The sequence below is a fragment of the Gymnoscopelus braueri genome (genome assembly GCF_963280865.1).
Source record: "Gymnoscopelus braueri genome assembly, chromosome: 1".
NCBI lineage: Eukaryota > Metazoa > Chordata > Actinopteri > Myctophiformes > Myctophidae > Gymnoscopelus > Gymnoscopelus braueri.
The window spans coordinates 20,407,794-20,426,109 of record NC_137603.1 but is presented as its reverse complement, the minus strand read 5'-3'; the positions used below and the strand labels follow the sequence as shown (position 1 = coordinate 20,426,109).

The 18,316-nt window shown below is 42.3% G+C and overlaps 1 protein-coding gene across 1 annotated transcript; it reads right to left on the bottom strand.

Annotated features, from left to right (window-relative positions):
* Positions 1 to 770: 770 nt before the first annotated feature.
* Positions 771 to 15,031, bottom strand: LOC308091826 (para-nitrobenzyl esterase). The gene is made up of 10 exons (XM_080437557.1): positions 14,959 to 15,031; positions 13,507 to 13,783; positions 11,745 to 12,162; positions 8,931 to 9,038; positions 7,026 to 7,222; positions 5,617 to 5,813; positions 5,454 to 5,512; positions 4,770 to 4,937; positions 2,590 to 2,823; positions 771 to 2,394 (listed from the first exon to the last, which is right to left on the bottom strand). Exons 2-10 carry the CDS (start codon positions 13,774 to 13,776, stop codon positions 2,252 to 2,254), a joined length of 1,794 nt encoding a protein of 597 aa, XP_080293683.1. The 5' UTR covers positions 13,777 to 13,783; positions 14,959 to 15,031; the 3' UTR covers positions 771 to 2,251.
* Between the last annotated feature and the right edge of the window lie 3,285 nt (positions 15,032 to 18,316).

Genomic DNA, 18,316 nt, shown 5'->3' with positions numbered 1-18,316 from the left:
ATCGGATTAAAATGCTTTTTATTGAACAATACTGAAGATACGGGTTCTTCTGAGGGCCCGTACATAATTGTAACATCCGTGGCCATGGGGTAAGCACTTTATATTTGAAATTTGAACGTTTATATAGATGTACCGGACCAAAAAGGGAGAAAGTGCAAACACCAGGTTGAAGTTCATCCATGACGGTCATCGTGACAGGCGACTGTCGTGTGACTGACTGACAGGCTGCAGCATTTACATGATTAAACTGCAAAGAAAAAAATCATCCAACGGCAATGCTTTGATGATCAAATAAATGGCGTGGGTCTACACGTTAACACCCCCGTCCAAAGAAAGGAATCCAAGGCAATGTTTACAATAACAGAGGTAGTTTGTTTGGTGCCATTTTATGAACTGGAACACAAACCTAGCGTACCTGTATATCCTCATTTTTCATTATGTATATGGAGGATAATATTTGCTAAAAACTAGTTAATGCAAACTCGTTTAGAAAACCAGCGGTTGCCTGACAACATCAAAACAGCCAATCACGACGCTATATCGCCACTCCAGGCGATGGGATCGTAGACTGAAGACCATATATACCCTAGATGTAAGTTTCTGATTATTAGATAGATCGTCTACAAAGGAACAGAATCATCACGGTACCCCATTTAAGTGTGATTCTGACTCCATCTGCTGGCCCGTGTGGCTTTTGATCTTGAAGTTGAATGGGAGGACTGACTGCTTTTGGACATTTCAAACAATGAGCAGTGAATGAATAGACAAATTAGGAAACATTCATTCCCTTCATGATCATTTACTGAAGATATTCAAAGCAAATTATAACAATTCATTTGATCATTGCATGATAAGAGATTCCACCAGAGTAAAAGAGAGTATCATCAGAAAATAAAACAAATGCATAAAAAAAAATCCCTTCACATCACAGAGAGTGCACTTAATATCAGTGTCAGGAGTGCATGTTTGTTAAATGACTTGGTGCAATCAGCAGTACTTCATGGAATACACATCCTGTGGCAATACCTTCCCTTTAAAACGTACTTGGATGCATTTAAGGTAACACAACATGACAAAATCATAAATCCTTACTTTTTCACTTATAAAGTTTTCCCCCATTTTGGAGTTAGGAACCCCATGTACTAAACAATGTCTCGATAAAAAACTTTGCTACGATAACCTGTGGCTGTATCCCATACAGTGGGAAAAATACATCTCGTATAAAAATACACAAACAATATTGTGAAAAAACATAACATTTTGACAGTCCAATGGAAGAAATGTATTTTTAGTGGCTAAAATAAAATTCATAAAATATACATATATATTTTTTCATTTTTTTTGGCTGTGTTATAAGTAATGTCATTGTACTTCAAGTCAATACTGTTAAACACTTTAACCCTGGTGTCCCAATTTTGGGCGTGTCATTATAGGCAAACATTTAAAAAAAAGTTTGCCCATTAACAATGTGTCACAACCTTGGGGCTTAACACATTCACTGCCAGAATTATTTCAGATTTTTTGCAGTTTTATGCCAGAGATTTTTCATTGAAAAAAAAAAAGTACTCAGGAGCTGAGATACAGAATTTTTAAGTTTTAAGTTAACAAGGAAGTGGATAGGAGTCTAGATCTTCAAAAAATCATATCTCCTTGGTCTTTGGGTCAAATTCTTTTTTATTCTTTTTTTTAAACGAGTTAACTCGATCTAGACAATCAAGTGATGGATTTGAAAAACGAGTTAACTTGATCTAGGCAATCAATGTGTTAAGTGGTACATTAAGTCAGACCACCTGACTTTGAGAAAAGAAAAGTAAACATACATACTTTGTGCTTTAAATCCTGGGGTCACAAGAATTGTTTGACTTTAAAATGGGGTCAAACTATAAAAATATAAACTTACTTACCGACTTACACAAATCAACCTACTTTATTCCACGAACACACAAACCACATTCACTCTGCATAGACACTGCAGCCGGGAAAAAAAAACATCCTCACATCACAACCATGCTCACACTTCACATTCACTTTCAGCCTTCTTCATACGCTGCTCTTTATTCTACTTCAATAAATACTGGTCCTGGCATAAAATGGCCACGAACATGGGCTCATTAGGTTCTATGGGGTGCTATACCTCAATGCAACAGAGCAGTTAAGACTAGTGGTTAATGATAATGGTCAAAATGACACCCCGGGGAAGAGGACTGGGTGACCAAATGGGCCAGAAGATTGGGTGTGGAGTCATGTGGGGTCAGTTGATTACGGCGTAGGGGTAGAAACCCCTGTCCCGCCACAAATGGCAGTGGAAAGCAGAGTCGTTGTGGACTACAGACAGGTCGTGGGACAACAGGGCAATGGCTGTAGGGTACTCTGACCACTTGTCCATCATCTTACCTGGAAGAAAGAGTAAAAGGTGTTAATTAAACACACACACACACACACACACACACACACACACACACACACACACACACACACACACACACACACACACACACACACACACACACACACACACACACACACACACACACACACACACACACACACACACACACACAGAGGGTAATCAGCCTGTTTGTGTCTTACCCTCTTTGGCGAAGTGGACAAGTTGTTGTGTGAGCAGCTGCTGGAAGGCCTTGTCCTCCACAGAGAGGGGCTTCTTCAGTACGGACTCTAGCTTGCCGAAGAAGGTCACCGCATCCAGCGCGTGGAAGGAGAAACGGCTAGGGAAGCCCAAGACGCCGTCAGCAGCCGATGTGTTGACTGGGCCGGACGGAGTGTGTGTCACCACGTACCGATACACAGGACTGTGCAAGGCCGCTGGGAACAGAGATGGATTTATTAATACATGAGTTATAAACACTGAATTATAAAACAAGCGTGTCAAATCGCAGGTTGGTAGGTGTGGTATAATACAACAAAATCCCAAGATCCCCAGCATTCACTTCAAATCCTTATGTTTTATTATCTAGCATATCTAACGTGCTTCCTTATAGCATGTGATATAATAAACATGCCATCTATATCACTCCATGGCTAAGAAAACCCTATTAGGCTACAAACTGTTGGCCAAGGTGAAATCCACAACAGAATTATGGGCCATTATGGGCCTTCAAATGCTTTGATTTGATTGGTGTCCGGAAAAAGGCGTAGTTTTAAATCAACCAGCATTAAAGGTGTGGTTTAATGACATTTTGCTCAATTTCTATGTCAGTATCATAAACAGCAAAGGACAGCAGGCAAAGCTGCACAATAAGGCTAACAAACTAGCAAAAATATGTGATGTAATGACAATAGGCCAGGAGTGAGTAATTGGTTAAGAAAAGCCATGGTAACTATTGTACAGTATATCTCTAGAATGTACACAGATCCATTTTACGCTCTTGGAACAACACTGAGAACTTTACTGTGTACCATAATTAATCATGATTTACAATATCTGACTGGGTATTTAATTTCAGTTGTCAGTGCTAAATGTAAAAACTGTAAAGGACACTTATCCTCTGTTATCTTTTCACACAAAGACTCGGTTAAAGCCAGACACTCCCCTAAAGATAATTTCACAGCCCATAGAATTTTTAAGGTACAGTATTTCTGCCAACACATAAAATGTACAGATCTGTGGACAAAAAAGTCAGCAAAACAATTCAGCAATTACTGCAAATGACACCTCCTTTCTTTCAACTACTGCACTTCCTGCAGAAGAACTGCTAGCATTCCTGAAATGCCAATCTTACGCTGTGTAGGTCTGGCTGCCTTCAGTTCAAATTATATGTATGACTTCAATATTTATGAATGAGTGAGATACATTCTGTATGTAGCTTTAAAAAAAGAAAACCCCAGACATGTAATCTGAATCCATTTCAAATGTTTTTTTCAATGGTTGTTTAAAAAAGAAAAGTATGCTGAATGCACACCAATGGGCAAGTCAGAATCTCAAGACACCTGTATAGTATCGCAATGCATTGTGAGCTTGTAAATGGGCTTTTTTTCCTACTTTTGAAACTGTAAATAAAATAGAAAATAATTAATATATATTAATTTTTTATTTAACACATTGGGTGCCAGAGGTTTATTAAAATATTATACGTTGAGTGCCTGCATTTCTTCCATCCACTTGCGTTATACGTTTCGTGCTGCAGAAGCCCCGACGCGGAAGTGCATGTAAACAAAGCGTGCGTGCGAGACGGCGGAGGGTCCCGACTAACGCCTGGAACAATAATATTTCCAACGCGATCCTCCATTGCAGCGTGATCGCCGATCGGAAACGGCTCGTTTCCACCACATTAAAAAGAAATGGAGATATTAAGCTTTTAGTCAAGGAGATAACATTGAAAACGCCGACCGGAAGGATTTTTGACATGGAGCCTCATCCAGCCTCTTCTTCTCAGAAACTCCTTGGGTGATGTCAAAGTTTCGTTTTAGCGCCCCACGTGGCCCACATGTATAAAAATAGAATTGGGTCAAAAACCGTCCGGACCGTTTTCGGCACTTCTCGTTTGGACCCTCAAAAACGGTCCGGACCGTTTTTGGCATTCAATGTGTTAACATGTTTTACTATAATGACATGGCCAAAATAGAAACGAGTGTGCACAAAGTACTGATATAGTAAATAAAAAAATAATGTAAAGCTTTTTGTATACTGTTTATTACAATAATAATGCGTGGTTGTCACAAAATTCCAAGGCACACTTGCACTTGTCTCATCATGGTACACCTTTTGAGAACTATGGTCTTAAATCAGTGTTATATGTATGCAAGCGTACCTGCAGCCCTCCTCGCCAGGTCATTGATGGGACAGGTCCACCTCATGTCTGACACCATGGTGCTGTACATCCTCTCAGGACAGCGGTCTATGGTGGGACAAGGAGCAGAGCTGGGGTACAGCTCCAAAGCCTGCTCAGGGAGGTCCTCACCAAAGGGCCTTAGTTTGTCTGAGTAGGACACAGCACACAGAGAAGGGGAAATATAAATACAATACAATAAGTATCTATGTTGATGTAATGTAATTGTATGTGATAATTAATTCATCACATAACACTACCTTATTTAGTCACAAAGACAAGGCGGAAACAGCATTTGATCAATGCAGCAAACATGGCGGCGATGTCAGCTACAATCATATCAGCCCTTGGGGTAAACAGATATCACCCTCTCGGCCCTATGTGTGTGTGTTATGTAAAATTAGGAAGAAAATGTATAACTCAAAGTAATTTTGCCAGTGGTACGCAAGTCTTCCACAAGGGGCATGGGTGTAGGAATTGTTGTGGGTCCCCCTACTCATAATAATTAATTGGGGGCCCAGGTATAATTATTGCACCCGCTGTATATTATTGTGCGCATGGCAACATTGGCATGGTGCAGTTCACCTGTGCAGCGGCTCTGGTGTCAGCATCATTACAACACTTTCAATCTTAAGAGGTCAGAATGTTGTCCATAGAGTATCTCACCTGTCACAAACCACCGGTAATCCTCCCATGTCCACGTGGAGATGTTCTCATACGGGGGGCTACAAAGGAAACGCAGATCAACTGTTGGGGTTTGCAATAATACACAATTATGAGGTGAAACCTTTTGGGACTACATTTCGACATGCATGGCCAGAGCAGTCACCTCATCTCCTGCCATGTGGTGCCTATGACGAACGGCACGTCGCTGAAGTTTCCCCCTGCAGTCTCCCACGTCTCAAAGGGCGGGGCGCTGAGCACATGTCCGTCCACCACCGCCACGGGGCCGTTGAACCTCCCTTTAGTGGGGAGATCATCCAGATCCTCCGCCGCCCACGACGGATACTCCTTCCATGGGATGGCCTGAGGAAAGAGCATGGAGGGCAATGAAAACCCCCTTGTTAACGGATTGCTCTCTCGATAGTGACACTAATAATGGTGGCTTGTGCCCAGTAAAATCATTCTGATAGTGTACACATGTAACAAAATGGGACTCGCAAGGGTTGGTCCATTTGGCTACGTTTGTTAAACTAGAGGTTTAGGTAGAACCCTCACACCTACGTCGCACCGTCGATCCCACCAATATGTCTAAGTCATAGTGAGGGGGGCCTTGTCAGATACCTGTTGTACCCATCTGTCTCTGTCCCTTTTGTGCCCATATATGGAGATCCCTGATGTCATCAGTGTATGCCCATATATTGGTATGCCCATACAGTATGTACAATGGACATACAAATCGGTTGGATCTCCAAATGACTCGGCCATATATGCCTATATGCAGGGGTGCACATAACTGGTGCGCAGGTGCGCACGCCATATATGCCTATATGCAGGGGTGCACATAACTGGTGCGCAGGTGCGCACGCGCACCCAAAATAAATAATGTGCGGCACATCAGACGACGCGAGGCGCTTTTGCGTACCAACAGCTGGGACAGGAATTTCCAAGCATTTTTTTTTTAGCAAAAATAAAAGCCTGGAGATCGAGGCTAGGAATGTACTTCCTGAAGCCACACTCAGTGTTGCCTCGCATCCTGACACAGACACTCTGCGACGTGCAGCACGCTGCACGCAGGCAGCAGCAAAATATGCCGTGAACATCCCAATCTGGCGGATAAAAGCAGCGCAGGGCACCAAACGGCGTGAAGAAAAAAAAAACTGCGAAAAACGACGGAATATAGAAGCAGGGCGCTACAACATTGACATCATTTCTCCAGCATCCCCCCCCCCCCCCCGTTGCAACAGACCTTACCATTTATTTGGCGCGCACCAAGTAACAACTCCAGGTGCTCTTCTGAGGACTAGACCAAAAAAGTTATGTGCACCCCTGCCTATATGGGCGTATCGGGTTTGTTTATGGTTATGTCTGAGTCATAGGTCCGTCAGCTGGCCCCTCCCATTAACCAATATTAATATAGGATGAACACATGACATGATTTTGCTCTCTCTCTCTGTGTGTGTATGTGTATGTGTATGTGTATGTGTGTGTGTGTGTGTGTGTGTGTGTGTGTGTGTGCGCGCGCGCGCGCGCGTGCGTGCGCGTGCGCGTGTGTGTGTGTGTGTGTGTGTGTCCTGCCTGTAGAATCTGTTTGATGGAGAGCCCTCTGAGGCAGGCCAGGTCTTTGCAGCCCGTCTTCTCCAAGAACACCAGGTTGTCTGACTCCGCCTGCTTCAGTGACGCGTTGTACACATATGCGCCGCTCATGTCCACTGCGGCACGGAACAGACCCTTTGCCAGGGGCGACATCATCAGGGCCCATACAGACGTCCCACCTATCACGGACGGGTTAAATATTAAAACCAAGCTTCTCTGATGAACAGAAATGACCACCTGTGCCTGCTGGTGGCAAGGATGTCCCAATGTATTATTCAGTTTTTTACCGTTAGATCCTGTTCTCACAGGGAATAGCTAGGAGCACAGAATACACTAGTTTGCATCGCCCAGGGGAGATGGAGGGGGAGAGAGGTGATTTACGACCACCCGCAATGAAAAAAGTAGATGCCAGCCGGTTGGTTGGTTGGTTGCCAGCTGACCAAAGTAAAACTTTCCATTCTGTACTTATTTTTCACTCAGATCAGGATAACTTTTTTTTTATGAAATAATGAAATGACCTAAATTCTATTTCTCAATACGCAGTATGACGTCTTGTTTGTAATTTCTGAATGACACAGGAACCGGACAGTAGCCTACTAGAATCTACATGGTCTTTTACGCAGATTATTATACCAATTTGTACACCAGTGACATGTATATTGATACATTCTACTACATGCTTAATTGGCATGAATGTAACATATCACTACTGGTGAAGGCCCCCCAGCAGAATCACTTCCGAATGATGAGATCAAACCAATTAATGTTCTATTCACCCAAATGTGCTTATTGCAGCAGCAGAACCAACCAAACTAATCAATAATGGCTTGATATTTATTTGACTAAAGTCCTGCCCCCATGTCCTTCATTGGCCAACCATTGCAGTTTGACAGGTGATCCGTGATCCACACTTCTCTGTGTAAATAGGCCTTTAAAGGGCAATGTAATTTCTATCCACTAGAGGGTGTTTATGTTCACTGTGGTAAATGCCCAGCACCATCAGATAAAATTTGTCCTGGCTAAAATGCAACAACATTAAAAGAAACACTAGGATAAGCAATGCATGTACTTTTAAAAGCCGGCGATACCTTTTGGCAACGAGATGGAATGAAGTTGAATGCCGAATTTCAATGTAAATGCATTAAAAAGTCTCGTCACAGAATGAATTGCTCACAAACATCTCAGTTATATGGTACTTAGTGGCGAGGACATTTTTACTATTCCTGCAAATCATTTCTAGTTTATTTGTGCTAGTAACAGTAGAAACGTTATTGTACCTTCATTGAAGAAGAACTCCAAAGGGCTTCAAGTCACTCTTAAAGAGGTGGTGCCATGTTTTTTCACTTTTTCTGTTTTTCATGTGTCTATGAGGTTGATAGAACTTCATTAAGCCCCCCGGTGGTGTTTTTATGGTGTTTTATGTCTTCTATGACTATTTGGAGTTTCTTCCTGGAGGCTGACACCTTGAGGGTCAAACGTGCCAATAGAGAAACAGCGCTTTAGTGACATCACAAAGCCCACACCCTCCCCCTCATTATCATAATACAACAGGTGTGGGCATGAGGAGGAGGAGGGACTAGGACAGGTGGGTGGTGCTAAGGTGGTGGAGGAGGTGCTAAGGTGAGAACCAGGTATACTTAATGCACTGGTGGGTGTGTCTACATAAAAACAACATTTTAACACTTACTGTACACTTTTTTTTGGTTGAAAAAAAAATCCTTACATAATAATAATACCTTATGATCAGGTTTTAGGGTTGAAAAATATCATGGCACTCCATCTTTAAACAGAAATGATCCCCAAACATGAGGTCATGGGTTCAAATCCACCCATGTCATCTCCTCACTCTCTACACTGTTTTTTCCATCTCTATCTAATTTCGTATACCTGAACTTTGTCCAAAGATGGTGACCTTTGCAGGGTCACCTCCAAACACGTGGATGTTTCTCTGGACCCACTGCAAAGCCGCTATCTGGTCCATGAAGCCGTAGTTCCCTGGGGAGAGGCAGCGAGCAGCGACATTACACACACAATTACCAAACGACAACCCCTCATATGGCCTCGTTCTTCCCAATGGCCCATTTTCTCCATCAGAAACAAAACCAGCTACTGCAGCGTTCCAGAAAAGCTCAAACCTAATTTAACTCATTTGAAAAGGGAGGGCACATGGGAAGAGGCCACACACTCAGAAATATAAAAAAAAATGTGCGGGCATGTGCGTGTTAGTGAGTGAGTGAGTGAGTGAGTGAGTGAGTGAGTGAGTGAGTGAGTGAGTGAGTGAGTGAGTGAGTACTGTACTGTCACAAATTATTACATAATTGTCTAATCGCAATTATTTGAGATAATCGCAATAATGTTTGCATAATTGTTCCATGTTGAAACATTTTCACACATTTTCAAATATCAAGAAAAAAGCAGAAATAGCAGATCTACAAGCTTCTACAAAAAAACAAAACAAGATCTACAAAAAAAAAAGCAGAAATAGCTGATCTACAAGCTTTCACTTCGTGACACGTTGCTTGTAGATCATCTATTTCTGCTTTTTGTTTTTACATGTAATTATAATGTCAATCATTTCTTTATATGTTTAAGTTATTTGTCATATCTGCCCTGTGCACATTTTTATTACGAAGCCTAAAAGGCTTCATATGTTCCAATGTTTGATATCAAACACAATCAAATCGTTAATCACAATTATTTGAGTGACAAATAATCGTCAACTTAAATTTGTAATCGTGACAGCCCTATGAGTGAGTGAGTGAGTGAGTGAGTGAGTGAGTGAGTGAGTGAGTGAGTGAGTGAGTGAGTGAGTGAGTGAGAGACAGAGACAGACAGACAGAGAGAGAGAGAGAGGGAGGGGGGGGGTGTACAGAGAGAAAACATTGGTTTCATGAGCCATTGTGCCATGCAAGGATCAGATTTCATGATTAATGTCATATCACGGTTACAGGGGGATCTGTATGCTACATGCAACATTTAATGCTCAACTTTCAAACACATGCCATTTAGTGTGTGTGTGTGTGTGTGTGTGTGTGTGTGTGTGTGTGTGTGTGTGTGTGTGTGTGTGTGTGTGTGTGTGTGTGTGTGTGTGTGTGTGTGTGTGTGTGTTAGGGATGGCCAACCGGTAACCCTTAACCGTTAAGAAATCGGCCACCGATTAATACTAACGACTAACGATTAATCGTTAGTCGTTAGTAGGGCCAAGTCTACACCTGCAACCACACGTAACTTCCACTTTATTCTTCTTCTTCCTTGTCTTTGTATTGGTATTGTTTGTGTTGGAGCGCCTCAGTGCGGCTGCAGAGTTCATGTGCAACCTCTTCCAGAGAGAGATAGAGACACTAGAAACTCTGCTGGAGACACAAAACAAACTGTGTAGACATGGCCCTTTGAAATAAAATGTATTTTGGCCCTAAAAAAAAATAAAAAATCTTAACGGTTATCGATTAATTAATCGGTAAGGCCTAACGGTAACCGGTTAATACAATGTCTCCATTTGGCCATCCCTAGTGTGTGTGTGTGTGTGTGTGTGTGTGTGTGTGTGTGTGTGTGTGTGTGTGTGTGTGTGTGTGTGTGTGTGTGTGTGTGTGTGTGTGTGTGTGTGTGTGTGTGTGTGTGTCAATGTAATGCAGAGGTTAGGAAAGAAACCCCATTTCCCAAATCCTCTGCCAAGCAAGACAAATGACCTCCAGTTATCCAAGCCACTATAATACACATTAACTATTCATATCTTAATAGAAAAATAATACAGCCAACAGGAGTGAAATCTAAACACCATCAATATTTCAAACTAAAGCTCAGAAGATGGGATAAACAGCTCATGATAACGTAACATGTGCCACCAATAAAGCCTTTTAAACACAACAAGATATGCTGCAGTGAGCTGAGCTAAACCCACAGAAAAGCAAACCATTTTATACTCCATTGCATGACGGTGTTGCTTACCAAAAAGAACTGATCTACAAGCTAACAACGTGTTGTAATTAAATTAGGCTTTACCGTGCCTCACTAGCACTCTCCTCAAGAAGTAACAAAATCAGTGGTATTCAATTACGGACCCTGGATGTCTACAGTAACTACCTGTATGGGCAGGTTTTCATTCTAGCTCATCTCTACCCACAGTTGATTACAATAATTACTTAAGTTCTCCCTGTGTGAGTATTACTATTGGGGGGCATGAAAGGTTTTGTTGCAATGAAAAGCTGCATACACTTGGACTTCCACAGAAGTTAATACCACTGTTATATCATTAACCCATTAAGACCTGAGGCCCATTCTACAAATGTCTTCTAAATCCTAACAGTTTTCTGAAAAACGTATGTTTCTATACCAGTGGTTCTCAATCTTTTTCATGTCAAGGACCCCCAAAATTATATGTATTTGGCCGCGGACCCCCATCTCAAAATATGTTGTTCCAGGGACCCCCAGAAGCAAAGATTTTAGTTAAAAATGTTCCCTTTAAAAAAAGTATATATTCAAAGATTTGCACACATTTTCACGATTTTTCAAAAATAGCAGATCTACAAGCTCATAGCGCGGCACTCGGTGCCGTGCTATGAGCTTGTATATCTGCTATTTTTGAATAGCCAAAGTGTAAAGTAATGCTTTTGAGCTCAAATCTAAAAATGACACAGATGCGTTCCCGGTCTTAATGGGTTAATACCACTGTTATATCATTAACAGTGCAGAGGACTGACTGACCTGAGGTGTGCGTGGGAGAGCCGTTACTCAGAATCTCCAGCGCCATGAAGCCGAAGGCGTTGAGCCTGTAGTTGAGGCTGACATAAACGATTCCCGTCTCGGCGGCCAGCTCCTCCGTGGGCGAGTAGCCCTCCTCGGCCCCGCTCAGCGTGCTCAGACCGCCTCCGTGGATCCAGACCATGACGGGCAGCTTGGCGCCGGCGTTCAGAGTGGGCGTCCACACGTTGACGAAGAGACAGTCCTCCTGACCCATTACCTTCCCCGACAGCGGGCGCACCTGTGGGCACATGCTGCGGACGCGGGTGGCGTCCGTGACGCCGGTGGTCCTGCACGTCGGCTGAGCTGGCGGGGCCCAGCGTCGGTCACCGGTGGGAGGCGCCGCGTAGCGAATGCCCTTGAAGGAGTAAGCGCCATTTACCTGGGAAAGGGAGGACAGCGTCATTGAACAGAAATGCCAAACAAGCAGATATATAGGACTAACAGGTCACATGATATCAGTGGTGGAAAAAGTACTCAAAATGTTTTACTTAAGTAAAAGTATCAATACTGCAATGTAGAAGTACTCTGTTACAAGAAAAAGTCTGGAATTCTAAATGTAATTGAGTTAAAGTACAAAAGTATTGGTATCAAAATGTACTTAAAGTAAAAGTACTAAAATGTTTGTACTTTTTACAACGCGTCGCGATGCGACGCGTTGTGAGCTTATAGATCTGCTATTTTCAAATATACATACAATTGGGCTAAAGTGGTTGATGTATTACATTTATAATGTAATAATTTATATCTGCAAAGTAACTAGTAACTAAAGTTTTCAAATAATTGTAGTGGAGTAAAAGTACAATATTTGCCTCTGAGATGTAGTGGAGTAGAAGTAAAAGTATTGGAAATTGTAAATACTCAAGTAAAGTGCAAATACCTCAAAATTGTACTTAAGTAAATGTACTTAGTTACTTTCCACCACTGCATGATATGCTGGAGTAAGTCAAGAGTCAGACAAAATCTCAAAATGCTTCTAAGATCAGAGGCTGTTAATATTGTGTTGTTGAAATTGTTGTTTATATTTACAAATTCAAGTTACTATGTTGTCACTTGTACACTTTCAGCAACAATATTTTTCATGGAATATAAACTTTGGATATAGTAGGTGCCTCCAACCTCATTCCACAGTTCTATCTCACATGAGGAGATAAAGCCTGAAAATAACTACAAATTGCCTAAAATGTCTAAAAGAGAAGTAAAGGAAGTGCAAGGTTAAATGTTGTCCACCAGCCTGCCAGAACTTCCTGTAGCCCTGAACTTCCTGTATTTCTGGTTAAAAGTTAAAACTCGTGGACCCAACTTATGACTGAGACTGCATCTTATGAATATCTGATTGCCAGGAAAAACAATGTAAAAGGGAAGTTCCATCTAGTATGGGACTACTTCTTTTTGTACATAAAGGGTTTGCTGCATTGATCATATGTTGAAACAGATCACAATTGATATATACTCACAACTGATAATAAAGGGGTGTAGGGGGGGTGTTGTCCGCTTTGACTGCCTGTTTTTGTTGTGTTTTATTTATTTTTGTTGTCGTTTCTAAATGTATTTGTACTGTTGTGTTGTTGGTCTCTGTCTGTTATGTCATGTTTATTTGTTGAAAAATAAATAAATACTTTAATGACAAAAAAAAAAGAAGTTAAAACTCGTGTCCAGCATAGGTTCCCCCCAAATCTTTAGATACTTGTATTGTGAGATAACTGTGTGAAGAGCGTAAACTCACATGTCGTCCTCTGTACTCTCCACAGTCGGTGACTACCTGGGCCAGACCCGGGGGCAGCGTTTGAGCCACGTAGGCCAGGTAACCCGCCAGAACGAGCAGAGACATCACCCCCACGCAGATGAGGAAGATGCAGCGTCTGGAGAGGACGAGGAAGGGGCTGATGTAGTGTCTCTGCCTGTGGTGGACATACTGCACGTCCTCCTCTCCTTCCTCCTGGACCAGGTAGCGGTACTCCGTCCTCTCTGGGACCTCGAACACGTCCTCATTCATCTCCGCTCTTGGTTTGGGGGGGGGGGGGGGGGGGAACACAGATTGCAACTTCACCCACCACACACTCACTATAGCCATTCAAATGATGTAGCCTGTAGGCTACTTATGTTATGTCCATGGCATGGGGCAAGTGTGTACGTCATTTTAATACCAATACTCATGAGCATCCTGTACATTAGGGATCTTCAACAGGGGACCCCGCCCTAGGGGGTCCTCAGAGCTACTACAGGGGGTCTGCCAAATCTTTGTGTGATAGGAAGTTTTTTTTTTTTACATTAACCACTTGAACCCTAGCATCCTTATTCTGAGGGGAACATTAGCCGAAAATAGCAGATCTACAAGCTCACAACGCCTCGTGGCAAAGAGGTTTGGTGTAGGAGGGAAAATTCAATAAATTGCTTTATTCAGAGAATGCATTCTGAGACATACAGAGTAAAGCAACAGTTTACAGTGAGGGAGAGAGAGCTTGGTACATCATTATAGAGAGAAAGGGGCCCTGTGAATGATCTGACCTTATCTTTCCATACCAGGCACCTTGAAAGCATAAGGCTGCAATAATATGATCTCATCATCTCACGTTGATAAACACAGTTTAGGTTTAAGGTCATACTGACACAGTGAAAGTTACACTATTGGAGTACATTATACATTGTTTTCCAGTCCTACTCTATCAGGCAGGATCATAGTGGAGCATGCTGACAATTAAGCGGATATGCAGGTTTATTGTTATCCAGCGGTGACAGCATCAGGAGTTTCCGTCAATGGACTAATAAATGTGAGTTTCCGCCCCAGATGTTGCTGCATTGTGTTGCTGCATTGTGTCGCCTTTTTTCGAAATGCGACAACAATAATCTGCACTAAAACCGATCGTTCTGTAAGGAACCCAACCAGTCACTATCAATGTGTGCTATATATGTCGATAATAGCTCACTAGAACGGTTGTACAACAATTATTACGCTAAAGTGCAGCATTAGAATCAACAATTCAAAACTATAATTAATAACTTTCTTTACATGACAAAGTTTCTTGGACTGTTTTTTGCGTCTTCCGTTAGAATGACACGTAGCTTCAGCATTGTTGCTCAAAAACGACGCTACGCCCATTGTGTACTGTGTAGAAGCGTACGCATATACATACATAGTAATAGACATGTAATTAAACTCCAGGCTTGTATTACTTACCATATATTAAAGCTCGCAGGAAACAACAACAACACTCCAATGTGTCAGCTTCAGGCTACATCCCATGGCCCGGACAGACAGGATGCGAACGGTCGCGCTATGATTGGCTAGCGAATTCGTTGTCAGGCAACCCAAGTCTAATACAGCAGCATAGTACAGACTAGCTCCGACGGAACCTCTACCTCCGCTGTATAGCTCCGAGATGAGGTTCCTCGTTGTTTCCTGCCGTTTGCGGTCGACATTGTCGCACATTTTCCACTTTACATGTTTCTTACCCCTTTCTGCACATCGTATCCAAAAGGCTAAGCATTTGCGCCACTCTCTCAGATGTTTTAAGTTCTAGCGGAACATAACAGCTTCCAACGAGTTGAAGAAAGTATTTAATTTGCCTCGGTTTTCATCCGGTTACATGTTTTTAAGACATTGCGCAAGAGTTGCGCCCGTAGAGATAACATTACTGATTACCCTACTGGTCAAATGTTGAATTGCATCTTCTAATGCAAAATATTATGGAACCGGATGAAAACCGAGGCAAATTAAACACTTTCTTCAACTCGTTGGAAGCTGTTATAATCCGCTAGAACTTAAAACATCTGAGAGAGTGGCGCAAATGCTTTGCTTTTTGGATACGATGTGCAGAAAGGGGTAAGAAACATGTAAAGTGGAAAATGTGCGACAATGTCGACCGCAAACGGCAGGAAACAACGAGGAACCTCATCTCGGAGCTACATAGCGGAGGGAGAGGTTCCGTAGGGGCTAAGTACAGACAGCAAAAGACAAGACAGTGGTGGAAAAAGTACTCAACATGTTTACTTACGAAAAAGTATCAATACTGCATAGAAATACTCTGTTACAAGTAAAGTCCAGAATTCTAAATTTGCTTCAGTATAAGTACAAAAGTATTGGTATCAAAATATACTCAACGGACCAAAAGTAAAAGTACTCGTTACACCACTGGCAAAGATCTAGCCATGGTTCACATGACGCTTATGACAGTCATGTTTCAGGGCTAGCAAAGATCATATAAATTGCGTTGATGAATACATATGGAACATATACATCGAGGAGACAACAACAGTGTCCAAAAATTTAATTATTCTACCCAGGATACAAATACGTTTACAAAGTATTACTCTGTTCAGACTCTACAGTAGAAGAAGCATTGGCACGTGCTGACGACCAATCGTTGACTATAAACAACCAACCATCTAACCAATGACGGCGCGTTCGTCCCCACGGGGGATCGACTCAGTTCCTCTCTATACCGTTAGATTGCTGCGTGACTATTTAAAGGAACAGTGCAATATAATAGTGTCTTCTTGGAAACCAATTGTAGGTCTGTAACAATAATGCCGTTATGCGTCTTGTGTAGCTCTATCACCAGCATTACAGAAACCACATTAGTCAAATCAATACAGATCAATGATGGAGGCAGCCTCCAAGGGTGACGGTAAGTGTCTCCCTTCATTGTTTGATCAGGGAGATTGATTTGTATTCCTGGAAGGCTGAATTTCTGCCCAGTCAGGGATATCTCTAATTGATCTTTATTGATCCAGTGGAGTGGTAACAGCAACATAACAGACTGCTGAGTTTAAATAGTTAACTACCCAGTAGCTATTTCCATTGTGCTTTTATATGAAAGATAAGGCTTCAAAGTGTGATTTGTCCAGCCTATATTTTACCAGTGAAATTTGACTGAGCATTGATTATGGCTATGGCTGCCCACATTCATACAGGACAGATACAGTACTCAGCTGGAAGTTGCCCAGTAGGCCTACAGGCTACAACCCCAATCTTGAGTCACCAGACAGAGTTCTCTGTTTACGATACGTCTTATCTGGGGAAATCTAAATGCTATGCAGGGGCCTACGCCTAGGCTATACTGCTTTGAAAACCAACCCAGATACCGTTCCAATATGAATGACCGGTCTAAAGTCAGGGCTGGATGGTCCATGGGCTCCTGGGCCTGACACTGCCTCATTTACAGTATTAGACTACTGTATTAGGTAATTGTTAAATTTGTATGTGTACCTTTATTTTGTAGCTTTGTTCTGTGCCTTCCTGTCTGCTTAGTTACGGTTTACCTGTCTTGTCTCACTTCCCGTTTGATTATTAGTTTTCTCCACCTGTGTCCTGTTGGTCCCCCAGCCTATCCCAGTGTTGATTGTCTTTTGAGTTCACCTGTGCCTAGTTAGTCCCTGTCAATTTATATGCCCCTCTGTTTACAGTGTGTGAGCTTTGGGCTGTGGGCCCCTAGGCCTGGGCCCATGAAGCCCATGTATCAGTAAAGCAAAGCTCCCCAATCATCTGCCTAAGCGAGTCTAGCAGCTCTACTGAAAGAACTTGGGGCAAATGCCTTGCTCAAGGGCATCTCAAGCAACACTTGTTGTGAAGGTGGTTTGGGAATTTGAACGGACATTGGTCATCAGCACACATTTACAACCTATTTTATGCCAACAGTGTACAACTTGGTCAATGCCTGCTGAGGTTATGGGTTCTGTCACTTTTATCTTAAACAGTAAAAAACTAAAATGTGAAAGGAATGCAAGTGTGGCTGTTGATTAGCTCCATAAAGAACCTCTCACTCCGCTATACAGCTCCGAGATGAGGTTCTATGTCGTTACCTTCCAGAATCGGGTGAACGTCCGCCAAGGCTCCGCTGTTTACCCTTTTGTATACGTCGTATCCCAAAACTAATGGTAGATTCCAAGCCGCACGGATGTTTAAAGTTTGGTTCGGCGCATAAAATTTTAGGAACGGAGCGAAACTACCCGTTTAAATCGCTTATTTAGTCAGCCTGTGGCCATGTTTCCCATTCAACCCGGAAAACCCCCCTACGTCCGCTGCCAGTACTGCTCCCGGTTTGGCTACAATGGGAAACATGGCCACAGGCTGACTGAATAAGCGATTTAAACGTGTAGTTTCGCTCCGTTCCTAAAATTTTATGCGCCGAACCAAACTTTAAACATCCGTGCGGCTTGGAATCTACCATTAGTTTTGGGATACGACGTATACAAAAGGGTAAACAGCGGAGCCTTGGCGGACGTTCACCCGATTCTGGAAGGTAACGACATAGAACCTCATCTCGGAGCTGTATAGCGGAGTGAGAGGTTCTTTATGGAGCTAGCTGTTGATATGACTTATTGGTCAGCTGGTGAAATACTTCATATTATTTGTACTTTTTCAAATTATTATCTTTTTTTTCAAATTATTATTATTATTAATAGTATCTTATAAACCTTTGATCACAATTTTGAAATTGTGTAAGATTTTTTAAAACTTTCACCTGCTGTATAATGACATATAGGGATGCCACGTTGAAAGTGGTTAAACTATGCAGGCTGTGTCGATGTATCTG

Excerpts from the sequence above, each read along its gene's own strand:
- LOC308091826 (XM_080437557.1), bottom strand. The coding sequence starts at position 13,776 with ATGAATGAGGACGTGTTCGAGGTCCCAGAGAGGACGGAGTACCGCTAC. Across the intron at positions 12,163-13,506 it reads GAGAGTACAGAGGACGACAT|GTAAATGGCGCTTACTCCTT; the intron begins GTGAGTTTACGC and ends TCCCTTTCCCAG. Across the intron at positions 5,513-5,616 it reads ACCACATGGCAGGAGATGAG|CCCCCCGTATGAGAACATCT; the intron begins GTGACTGCTCTG and ends TTTCCTTTGTAG.